General features: G+C 41.1%; 1 protein-coding gene across 1 annotated transcript in view; it reads left to right on the top strand.

Annotated features, from left to right (window-relative positions):
* DHRS7 (dehydrogenase/reductase (SDR family) member 7) overlaps window positions 1–12,171 on the top strand; it is a 39,235-nt gene that overhangs the window by 17,806 nt on the left and 9,258 nt on the right. The window contains exons 2-4 of the mRNA XM_009891224.1: window positions 2,955–3,018; window positions 4,892–5,044; window positions 11,747–11,853. Of these exons, the coding sequence (XP_009889526.1) occupies window positions 2,955–3,018; window positions 4,892–5,044; window positions 11,747–11,853 (324 nt within the window). The remainder of the gene's footprint in view (window positions 1–2,954; window positions 3,019–4,891; window positions 5,045–11,746; window positions 11,854–12,171) is intronic.

The following is a 12,171-nucleotide window of genomic DNA, read 5'->3' on the forward strand; positions in this document are numbered from 1 at the left end:
CTGGTTTGGGGCGCTCCGTGAGGGGAAAGGGGCATGGCGGCGTGTGAGGAGGGAGGGGGGGATCCCCAGGGACGGGGGTCGCCTCAGCTGGCAGATGGGTAAAAATAACCCCCAAAGCATAATTTTCCTGCCGGTAACCAGCGAGGCATTGGGTCTCCCTCATACGCCGCTAAAGTAGCTCTTTAATAGCAGCTTGGCAGTGATAGCGAGCTCCAGCAGATGTGTGGCGAACGCTGGCTCCTTTGGCCCCAAAACCAGTTGTTTTGCACCATTTCCGGGCAGATGTTGGCTTCTGGCACGGGCAGGCGGAGTAACCCCGGCTGAGCGCCAGCTTCAGGGACGGTGTAGAAGGAGGAAAAAGGAGGAAAAGAGGATGCTCGGCCTGCGTGTGTGGCCGGGATGAGTTGCTTCGTAGTCGGTTTAGCTTCTGTTCCAGTTTGCTGTGGCATTTTCAAGCAGATGTCAGTTTCACCGTAAGTGCTGAAAGTGGTTACAACACAGTAAACACAAATATTAGTGTGCGGATTAAATGGGTTTCCTCTTCGGAGAGCTGTGCCCCGAAAGGGATAAGGGAACAGCACCACATGATCGCTGTCTGTGGCTTTGCACCGCTTTTCTGGAAGGTGCTGCTTTTGACAGCTGTGGGTACAAAAGTTCAATAAAATGCCTTCAGACAGGGATTTTCAACTCTTGCTCGTGTTGATCTTTGTAATCTGACTAATTCTGCCTACTTCTGGGCAAAGATCTTTAAAAATCGTAGGTTTTATGTGCTTAATAGAGGCTTTTGATCAGAAAAGCCATAAATTTGTGAATATTGCCTCTCAGCTTATCCAGCATTGCCGTTTTGGGGCTGCTGTGAGCTGTGCTGGGTGCGGCTGGTTGGGGTGAAAGCGGGGAGCGCTGCTGGCATCTGAGCAGTCGGGGGAAGAAGCTGATCGTTAGAAGATGGGACAAGGGACACTATAAGCCTGTCCCGCCTGGGAAATGAAACTGGATGTTGGGTTGAGATAGAACTGCATCGAAGGAAGGTGGATCAGGAATGTGTGACCGGGAGGAATGGTGGAGTAAGGGTTTGAGACTGATTTGGTGGGGGATGGTGGTGCGGGTGAAGGTCCCTTCTTGAGAAGGTACTCTTCTTGAGAGAAGGGTACGATGAACTTGTTGAGACATCTCTGTCTTCTGCTTTCAGTAGAAGCTTGCTGCAAAAGCGCTAGTCCGTGTAACGGAGAAGAGAACAGAAAAGCATACACAAGTAATAAAGCACTAAGAAATACTGAATTTAAATCTGTGTGAGCAATCTTCTGGTAACTCTTTGGATATGCAGCCCAAAGTTTTATAGTAACTCCATCAGGTAGTTCCCTTACTATAAGAAAACTACAAAAAAGCTTGGTATGTGGAATTTGCAAGGATCACGGAAAGGCTCAGGGCAGAAAGACAAGATAAATCTCGACTAATACAAAGAGAATTGAAGCTTTGTCCTGGGGGATCTATATGCAATGCACATCAAGATGTAGGAGCTCTCGGGTAGACATGGTGTTATTTCAATGTAGCCTTCAGTCTTATTGGAAGCCTGGAAACCTTTTAACTAGTCTCTAAAAGTTCCCATATAAAGAGCAATGTAGTTATTTTCTGATGTAGTTGTTTCAACATGTAAGAAGAATGAGGCAGAATTTTCTCAACATGAGCTCCTTTGCTTTGCAAAGAGATGAGCGGTGTTTTGCGCCCGCCCCCCCCACCCTCCAGCGCTTGTAATTAACTAAAATACATAGCTGAAATGGTAGCATTTAAGTGGCATTTTGCTGATAGTTCAGCCATATACATGTGGGTCGGTAGTGCCACAGTGCTGATCCTACCTGTTCAGGCAGGAAAACAGAAGGGACAAATACTAGAAAAGATGTTTCTTTAAATATATTCTCCCTTTTCTCTTCCTCCTCCCCGTATTGTACACATAATGTAGTGTGCCTAGGTAAGCAACGTGGAGATCCCATGGAAAAAAAACCCTTGATTTTTATTTAAAGTTGTTATTAGATCTGTCACTCTTGCAGTATTTATATTGTGTTATCACTTCTATAACATTATTATGGATGTCAAAGTTTTTGGAGGAAAAATACTTGCCAGAAAGCAGCCTGATCTCATATGTCTGTTTCTCTTTTGCTATAATTACAAAGAAAGGCCTTAATATAGGTAAGACTGGTTCCATTTCAATAAATCGATTCTACAGGGAGAATTCATTTCTGGATTTTCTTATCGGCAGGTGCTGGATTGCTTCCCATCTTCTAAATATTTGTGTGGCCGGGAGACAAGGGTTACTGGGTGCTGGATGACTTTCCTTATGTGTTGTGTTTCATTAGCTGAACAGCAGTCACTCTAAACGGTGTGCTTTTCACAGGCAGCGTAATATTATCAAGCGAAGAAGGATCCTTTTACGTATGAAACCCTACATATCTGAAAGCGTACTCATGAAGTGGGGAATAGGGTATGATGCTTTAGGGCTGTGGGGAGGATGTTCTGCTTTAAACCTCCCCGCCCCAAATTTTTTTCTGAATGAAATGACACGGCAACCTTGTGCTATAAGTTGTTGAAAATGTTGGAAAAATAAATATAAAATGTTGGAAAAAACCTAAATAGAGCTACAGAAGCACTTCTTGGATTACTTGCAGTAATACGCTGTTCAACCTCTCATTTGTTATGCCTTGTAACACAGTAGTTAATGGTTAGTAATAGTATAATCTGCTTTTCTTTTTTAATTTGTCATGGTTAATTTTTAAACTTATTTCCAGTAACAACAGGGCATTTATTCTAGAGCAAGCTGGTGGTTTGATACTTGTTCTACAACAGCATTTGAGCGAAGTTTTCCATTATGTTAACTCCCAGTAGCTCAGTGCTTGGTAACTATCAGCACTGAGGCATCAGTGGAAAACTGTCCTTATCTCAACTAATTATTCTGTCCACAGAACAAGATCCTGAATAACTGCAGTGAAGCTGCCCAAGACAGGTTGGGAACAGGGAAACTAAGTGGTAGGAGGAAGCGGATTTGTTTTCAGTAGCAAGAGGAGATGAGTGTGGTAAGCAGGGTTGAAAGTATGTCCATGTGTTCTTTTGTTCATGTAGTGTTTGTCTACACAAGTTTTCTGCCGAAAAAACACCCCAGTAATAGGAGACATGAAACTCCATGTTTCTTGGGATTAATTCAATGAATTAGCAATGTATTGGAATAAAACTGTAGGAAGAGAGTGTGAATAAGCTTTACAGACAGCAGTGGTTTGGTATAATTATTAATAAAGTGGTTATTCGTACAACTTCAGCAACACCTCCTTCCACCTCCCAAGTACATCTCTCATTTGGAAGAGGGCTGTTGCTGCTTTTGTTACTGGTTTTAAAAGCCAACAAAAAACCCAAACAACCCAAACCCACCAAATCTTGGTTTTAGGAGGGATTTTTCTGTGCCTAAATACCGTCAGCTTAAAAAAAGGCACATAATACTCACTATCGGTCCCACAAAGTCAAGTTGAGCTCTGATAGTCAGTCTTGAGCGCTCTCTGCTCTTGTTAGAAGGGTGGAAGGTTTTGGTGCTGATCTCTTCATGGGATTTATGTCTCTGAAAGTAGAAATTTGAAGCACGGTGTTGTATGGAGAGAACCAGGAACTGATTACTGAAGTAAGCAGGAAGTAAAAGCAGTCCCATCCACTGGCTGTAGTGAAAAAGAAGTACTTTTGCTAAATTAAATGAGTGGGTAGGTTTCAGTGAGCTGAAAAATGCTATTCCGGCTTTTTTTTTTTTTTTTTTTCAGAATAGAACTGGCTTTAAGTCTCAAGAACTGCATTTGGCTCTTCTATTTGAATTATACCATGAAATCTTTCTTGGTTGGCTGGACATCGTTGCTCTTCTGTACAAACTTGAGAAATAGAAGGAAGCGCTCCTGTCAGCAGTGCTCTTGAGTACTTGAGTCAGATTTTCACCAAGACTAATAGTCACTAAGACTAATCTTGAGGAACACATATAAGTATTAGGCAATGATACATTCTGGAAAGTGCTCTGCTATTAATGATCATTCATCCTTAAGTCATGCTCTAGAATTAAGTGGGTGATTTTCATCCATCTGTTGTTTTTTATGAGTTTGGATATGTGTCTGGAGAGCTAAGCCTTTTCCCAGTACCCAGGTGTATCATGGAGTGGGGATGATTGCAAACAAAGGGGAAACAAGCATATAAGCAGAGGAGTAAAAGGAGTAAGATGCTACTATTTTTATTACAGGTTAAAAAAGCATGCCTGGGCAGGTACTATGAGTGCACGGGAAATTCACATGTGACCTTACGTCTTGGGAACTCTGTGTACTGTACTCCGGCTAATGCAGGAATTAACCTGCATCAGATACAAACCCAAGTGGATGAACACCAATTTGGTTTGTTCTGATTAGCTGTCATTGTTCAGAGAATTTTCTTCTGTTGGTGATTACTTAGGAACATATTTGAGGTAGAACGTTATTGGGAAAGGTTTACTTTGGCTTTTGTTTGGATTTGCAATGCAGTAACTGTTTCCTGTCATTTCCAAGAATTCTCTTCTCCCTTTTCCTCTGAAGCTCTTTTTGATGAGGTTAGTGGGAATGCTATGTGTGGATGGCTTGCAGAAATGCAATCAAATTTCTTCCATCAGGTAGATAATCAGTGTTTATTCAGATTAGCCTTGGAACAAAGTTCAAATGGCAACAGAACAGCTATGAATGATTTCACAACTGCATGTGACCAAAAAATAAAGAAGTCAGGAGTTTGTTATAGCCCCCCAAAATAAGCATATTTCTTAAAAGCAGTATCAGATTGTAGCCCTGCAGTGACTTAAATGTTTATCCTAGCATTGGCAATGTGTGAACTGCTGTCTTGATCCTTCTGATAGAAAATGAACTGCGTGGCAAGGTTGTCTGGGTGACAGGAGCTTCAAGTGGAATCGGAGAAGAATTGGCTTACCAGCTATCAAAGATAGGAGCCTTGCTTGCCATCTCAGCAAGAAGAGAGGATGAGCTGGAAAGAGTGAAAAAGAAATGCCTTGGTAAGTACAACTTGCTATTTCATGTGATCAGTTCCACTCTTGCTATGATGGAGTTGCCACAGAATACTGACCCACATATCACAGGAATAAATTACATGATGAAAGTAAACTTTATACATAGCTTCACTGTACATTTAAAGCTGTTATTTTCTTTTTGTGAGTGATAAGCCTGTGTATAGACTTGGATTATGAGTTCCTTCATAAGCCAATATTACTTTAAAAAGTCTCATCAATTGCAAGTGGTCTTGTAAAATTCTAGATTAAGAAAAGGAATAAATACTATGGGGAAGGGAGGAAACAATCTGAGGGGCATCATCCTATTAAGAACCAAACCATGTAGCTGCATGCTACTAGGAAGTCGTCTTCCTTCAGGTTTATGCACGTTACTACCGACAACTGACTTTCCTCTCTGGAAAAGGAATGAAGTGTTCAGAAAAAGTTGTTCTGAGCAAGTGCAAGAAAGAGAATCTCCTGTAGATCAAGAGGAACAAATGTGAAGCAGAATGTTTAACTATTCCAGTTATCTTTCATATGCCTGCTGAGTCAGTAGTCTGGCTTCATTCCTCCCGTTTCTCTTTTTCCCTCCTGTTTTCTGGCTTTACAGCAAGAGGGATAGACGGTTATTTCCCACTGATAAATAGAGGTTTTGAACACAATTAACGTTATGCCTCTTTCAGACTATTTATCCTCTATGGCTCAGTGTGCAGTATTTTATACTGAGCATATTTTCACACTGACAGTTCATTTCTAGTAATGTTGATAGAGTGTCCACAGTCTACTTGGAATGTGTGCTAGTGAATAATGAAATGTTTGCTTGGGTTAGTACCTAAACATTTCTAGAAATCTAAACATTGCAGCACGCTACACTGAAAATCTGTCAAGGAGCTTTCAAAAGTGCACAACTCCGTATTTTTATTTTCTGATGCTTCAAAAAAGCAGTCACTTAAATAGGTATCTTCAAAAGGAAGCAAGGGACGTAAAATGACAGTGTGGTTAGGTGGTAATCGTCGCAAAATTCCAATGCTATATGATGCAATGTTTAGCAGTCAGTAAAAGTGTGCAACTACATTTGCGTCTGTGGTCATTTGTTCTCATTGCAAAATCAATAACACTAGAAGGCTGGCAGGAGCCATAATCCTGGATATCCATTTTCAATCAGCACTTGTATGAGGGTGTGATGTACTAAGAAATATTCAGAAATATTATTTCAGTTGATGTGAACCAAGAGTACAGATTTGTCTAAGATGATTTATGCCTCTGCCAACTTTAAGTGACCCTGTGAATTTCTTAGAATCATTGACTCATAGAATAGTTTGGGTTTGGTGGGATCTTTAAAGGTCATCTATTCCAACTTCCCTGCAATGAATGACCAGGGACATCTTCACCTAGATTAGTTGCTCAAAGCCCCATCCAGCCTGACCTTCAGTGTTTTCCAGGGATGAGGCATCTACCACCTCTCTGGGCAACCTGTGCCAGTGTTTCACACAGTGTTTCCCAGAAGGCCACTAATTGGTTGGGCAGGACTTGCCCTTGGTGAAGCCATGCTGTCTGTCTCAAATCTCCTCCCTGTCCTCCATGTGCCTTAGCATAGGTTCTAGGAGGATCTGTTCCATGATCTTCCCAGGCACAGAGGTGAGGCTGACAGGTTGGTAGTTCCCAGTGTCTTCCTCTCTACTGTGTGTGCAATGTTTCCCTTTTTCCAATCACCAGGGACATCAGCTGACTGCCATGACTTTTCAAATATCATGGGGAGTGGCTTGGCAATTACATCACCCAGTTCCCTCAGGACTCTGGGATGCATTTCATCAGGTCCCATAGGCTTCTCTATGTTCAGGTTCCTCAGGTGGTAACGAACCTTATCTTCTCTTACAGTGGAAGGGACTTTGCTGGGATGGTAGGACAGTTTTAGCTGTGGTATATACTAGATTTAAAGTCTTATGAAGCTGTGTGTTTTGCCAGTATACGCTACTGAATTTTAACTATAGGTCAGATTGGTAGGATGGAAACTCTTCAGTAATGTAGTTACTCCCTATTTTCTATAGCTAGCCTTTAAGTAGGGGAAGAGAGTAATTGGGTCCACTTCCCCTCTTATCCTTCTCAAGTCTATGTAAACCCAGCTTTCCACCCCTTTCCTTCGTTATCATGTGCGCTAGCCATCTTAGTGGCCCTGTGCTACACTATCTCAAGTTTATTAGTATTTTTCTTGAACTAGGGTGTCCAAAGTTGGACACAGTACTCCAGATGGAGTCTTAGAATGCTGTGTAGATGCACTTAAAAATCACTTCCCTCAGTCTTCTCTCGCTAGTGCAGCCCATTAACATTTTTAATTGCCAGAGCTAATTGCTGACTTACATGCAGCTTGCCGTTGTCCTTCTGTTAGGACCTGAGGTCTTGTTTGGGGAGCTGGTACCTAGCTATGTGCACATTGGCCTGCAGTACTGCATAGCATTCTTCTGTCCCAGGTGTGAAATTTTGTATTTGATTTTGTTGACCTTAATGAGTTTCATCAGGCTATTCTTACAACTTGTTAAGATGCTTCTGAATGGCAGTCCTGCTTCCAGCACAGCAATCACTCCTTTGAACTTGATATTAACTGAAAATTTGCTGAAAGCCTGTGTTTTGTCTCATAATCTGGGTCATTAATGAAGATATTGATAGATACTGATCATGGAGGGATACCACTTATAACCGGCCACCAGTTAGACTTTGAATGGTTGTTTCCTGTTCTTTGGGCCCAGTGACCCAGCCTGTTTTTCATTTGCATTGTAATCCACTCATCTAGACGCCTCATATTGCCCCAGTATAGCTTCAAGGATGCTATGGAAGACAACATAGAAAGCTACGTAGTCAAGGTAAACAACTCCACTGCTCTCCCCTTGTGCACAGAGCCAGCCATCTTATCACAAAAAACAATTAAGTTGGTCAGGCAGTATATCTGCACGCTAAATCTATGCTGGCTTTTACCAGTCACCTTCTTGTCCTTCACATACTTGGAAATTGCTTTCAGGAGGAATTGCCACATAATTTTACCAAGGACTGAGGTTAGGCTGTGTGGCATTTGGTTTTCTCCAGTCACTGCAGAGCTACTCCACTTACCAAGTACCTTCCAAAGATGAGTGACACTGGTCAGCTCTTGTAAATCTTGTGTGTATATTCTGCCATGCTTACGTGTGCAGTTTGTCCCTAACTCGGTACTTCCTCTGACGTTGGTAGTATTTCTTTCCCCCAGAATCTAGCTTCAGGAGTGTGGGAGACCTGAGAGGAGATCTTGCCCGTGAAAACTAAGGAAAAGAAGGCAGCGAGTACCTCATGTTTTTCTGTGCCCTTCATCACTTCATTGCCATCCCTATTCAGCAATGAGCTCACTCTGTCTTTGGTTTTCCTTTTTTTGGTGCTGTACCTATGAAGCCCTTGTTGCCTTTCACATTCCTCACCAGTTTCAACTCACTCTGAGCACTGATCTTCCTAATTCCATCCCTGCATGCTCGGGCAGTGGGTCCACATGTTTCCTGGGTGGCTTGTCCCTGCTTCCACCTGCATGTTTTCTTTTTGCAATTGAGTTAAAGAGTATTCTATAAGGTCTGAGTAGCATGGGATGGATTAAGATTGAGCTGCAACATGTAACGTCAGTTTGAATTTGGCTGAATTATCTGGCGTAATTGGAGCTAGTAGGCTTTAACATATCTGTTGTAGATCCTATAAACAGCGGCAACTTAACTGGATAATTTGCATATTAATGTCCAAAACAAGCACATATTCATGTTTAAAATTTAGACTCCACCCTATGATATACGTTTATGCACTCTACACTGCTTAAAAGCTGAAGGGGAGAGAGAGAAGGAAAAGTACCGTAAAAGCCATGGTAATACCTGTTGAGTCATGCGTATGCCATCTCAACACTTCATTGCACTTCTGCAGGAGGGAGAGAAAACAACTTGTATAACTTACTTGGTTCCTGCAGGTGGCTTCTGTACTTCCCACAGCCACTCTCTGCAACGTGAGTTGAATTCAACAGTAATGTTGGAGGCTGTTTTCTCTCAAAAGCCCTAAAACCCAAAAAAAAGTAGATGAGGGTTGGGGGGATGTTGTTTCTTGTTTTGAAAAAGCACAAGTATGATTTAAATATGGATAGGCCAAGTGAATGACAGACAATTTATAAATTACAGAATTATACAGTAATTGAGTTTGGGATGGATCTCAGGAGGTCATGTTGTCCAGCCTCTGCAAAAAGCTCGTGTTCTGTTAAAGGGCATTATACAAGATAGGAATAAAAGATATAAGAGGAAATGCTGAAGCGCTAGAAAATAAAGGATCTATGCTAAGTAATAGTGTTTATCATGTTACAAAAAACTACTATCTTGGATTAACATGTATTGAAGAGTTGTTGATGTGAAATCCTCTGTGGGATCCTAGGGGAAGGAAGTGTACGTTTGATGTCGTAACAAAACATTTGAAAAAATTTGAAGTCAGTGTTATTTATGCAGCTGTCTTTCCAAAAACAAGTTGGCTTTGAGTGATTGTAACCATGTTTTAGTTAAAAAGTAACTAGAACTTAACAAACCGTCAACAGGAAAGAGACAGCCTATGATTGCTTGATAGGAAAACATTAGTCAGAAGACCTGCTGCTTGGTGGTTGGGCAGTTTTGATCGTGACCAGAAGCCATGTAGTGTAAAGCTGCTATGTAAGGAGACTTCAAAAGACCTCCAGAAAATACTGTGGTCTAGAAGTGCACAGTTTCACAGCTGTGTGAAATTGGCCTTTGTTCTGGGTAGGCTGAGATTTGAGCACTCAGTTTCAGATATGTTGCTTCTGAAAGCTGGAGGCCATGTGCACTTAGCAGCTGGAGACACTTCACTAAAGGATGTTAACTAACGTATGTTAGCATTTGTGTAAAATGGTGAACTCTTAAAACTAAGGTCTCCCACCTTGGAGCAAGTGTTTTTCTGGGTTATTGTAATTGTTCCCTTAAAAACATCAGTTTGGTAGTGGCCAAAAAAGGAAGTGAAATATTAGGGGTTATTAGTAAAAGGAGTAGAGACAATATGTATAAACTGGGACATGTATGTGTTCAACACTGCACAGTCCTGGTCATCTGCCAGAAAAACAGGGGGGTGGGTGGACGGTAGAAGAAGTTTAGAAGAAGGGTAACAGTAATGTTTGAAGTTTCATGAAAGCTGTCTATGAGTGGTGACTAGAGTAAGGATTCCTCACCCTAGAAAAGAAGTAAGGAGGCTGATAGAGATGTGCAGTCTAAGTGCTTTGGGGGAAGGTGGAAATCAGACTGGGCTACTGATTGCTCCAAAACAAGAACTAGGCCTCTGCTTTGATGTTTCGTGAAGCCAAAAGTTTCTTACATCATATAAGAGAGCACTTCCTTCCTTATCAGCAGTTTGTCTCTTCCTCTGCTTTTTTCTACCCCCCACCCCGCATAGCTTTCTTGGCTGGGTTGACTGTGCGGTCTTCTTAATCCACGGTGGAAACACTCCACACCCCAGAAAGCTTAAACTGTGCAAATCTGCTTGAGGGAGCATGAGGCAGAGGTGTGTCTCTGACAGGGTAGTTTAAACTACATGGATTTATTGCTGTCTTTCTGGATGAAATTAAGGGAAAAATGCACATGGAAGGGTTGTAGGGAGCAATAAATGGAAATACTGGTAGCTTTAAACCAGACAGATGGGTTTATTATAACCAGTAGCCTAAATACTAGTGACCTTTGAACAGAGGCAACTTAGGGATTTAAGTGACCTCCTTAGTTGTACATCACTGTAAAGACAAAGTTCAACCTTACCTGTATATGCAAGAAGTAGTAATTAAAAAATCAGAGCCGTAGGCTGTCTAAAGAGGGTGGCTGGTTAAAGGGGAGCAGGGTTGTGACTAGGAATCAATTTAGAAACAAAACCAGTAGTATCAAACTAATATAAATAAAGTAAAAAAATCATGTTATATATAGTTAAAAAACCTGAAAAACACTGAAGATTTTATTTTTGTGGGTCATCTGCTCCAAAACCCCAGGGTAACAAATCACTGCTCAAGAAATACTTGCTATGGAAAAGGTCAGTTGTTCTGAAGAGGCAGTGATAGAAACACTCAACATGAAGGCTTGAACTGGATGATGACAGCTGACTTTTATTTCAGGAGATGGATATATTAAAAGCTGTCAGTTAAACAAAAACTTCTATCTCCTCCAATAATCTAGCTTCTCTACACCTTGCTTCATAGCTATTCATGTATATATGTTGTGTTTTGGGTCTAAATTGTACGAGTCCTGTTGCCAGGAATAAACATGCTTGACCATACAAGCAATGTGTCAAGGCTGCCCATACGCTGCGCTTCTGAATAGCTCAGTGAAAAATTTCAGTATCAAATAATCCTGTTGCATGTTACTCCCAACTATTGCAATTTATTTGAAGAACTGAATTGTCTATATTGTGTTTAATAAAGTCAAGCTTTTCAAAAGCAAAAACGTAATGATGAGAAAGAAGGATTTGGTAGGAACAGATTAAAAACAGAGATAAAAATGAAAACAAGGCAAGCATTTTATTTCCAGCTTAATGTTATGGTTTCTTGGTGCCTTTTTAGTGAAAACGTGGTGTTTCTTGGTGTCTTTCTTAATGAAAACGTGGTGTTTAAAAGCATGTTACATTTCCCACAGTTGTTATGTTAGCAATCTTATTGGTTGCCATTCACTTTATGGTTTTTAGAGATTAGCAGCTTGAGTGAAAAAGATATCCTTGTTCTGCGTCTTGACTTGACTGATAGAAGTTCTCATGAAGCTGCAACCAACAGTGTTCTTAAGCATTTTGGCAAGGTAAGGTGTGCTTCTGGAGTTAAAACTTCTTTTACTTCTCTATCCTATCCTTGCATTTATGTTCATATTTCACTTTTATTCTTTTGTATGGTAAATTCACCAGTGTCTACATCTTGCTTAAGTTTCAGTATTAAACATGCCAAAAAGTACCTAAATTCACATCCCTTCTGTTAATTGCTTCTGGGTTTCAGGAGGCTTTGCAGAGACGCAGCAATGAACAAATAATCACTGGTCATTACCAAGAACTAAAAGTTCACTTGCTTGATGTCACTGAATTTCTGGACCATCTGGAACAATCCTCAGCTGTATATTTAGGGT

Source organism: Charadrius vociferus, unplaced genomic scaffold (genome assembly GCF_000708025.1).
Source record: "Charadrius vociferus isolate BGI_N301 unplaced genomic scaffold, ASM70802v2 scaffold308, whole genome shotgun sequence".
Taxonomy (NCBI): Eukaryota; Metazoa; Chordata; class Aves; order Charadriiformes; family Charadriidae; genus Charadrius; species Charadrius vociferus.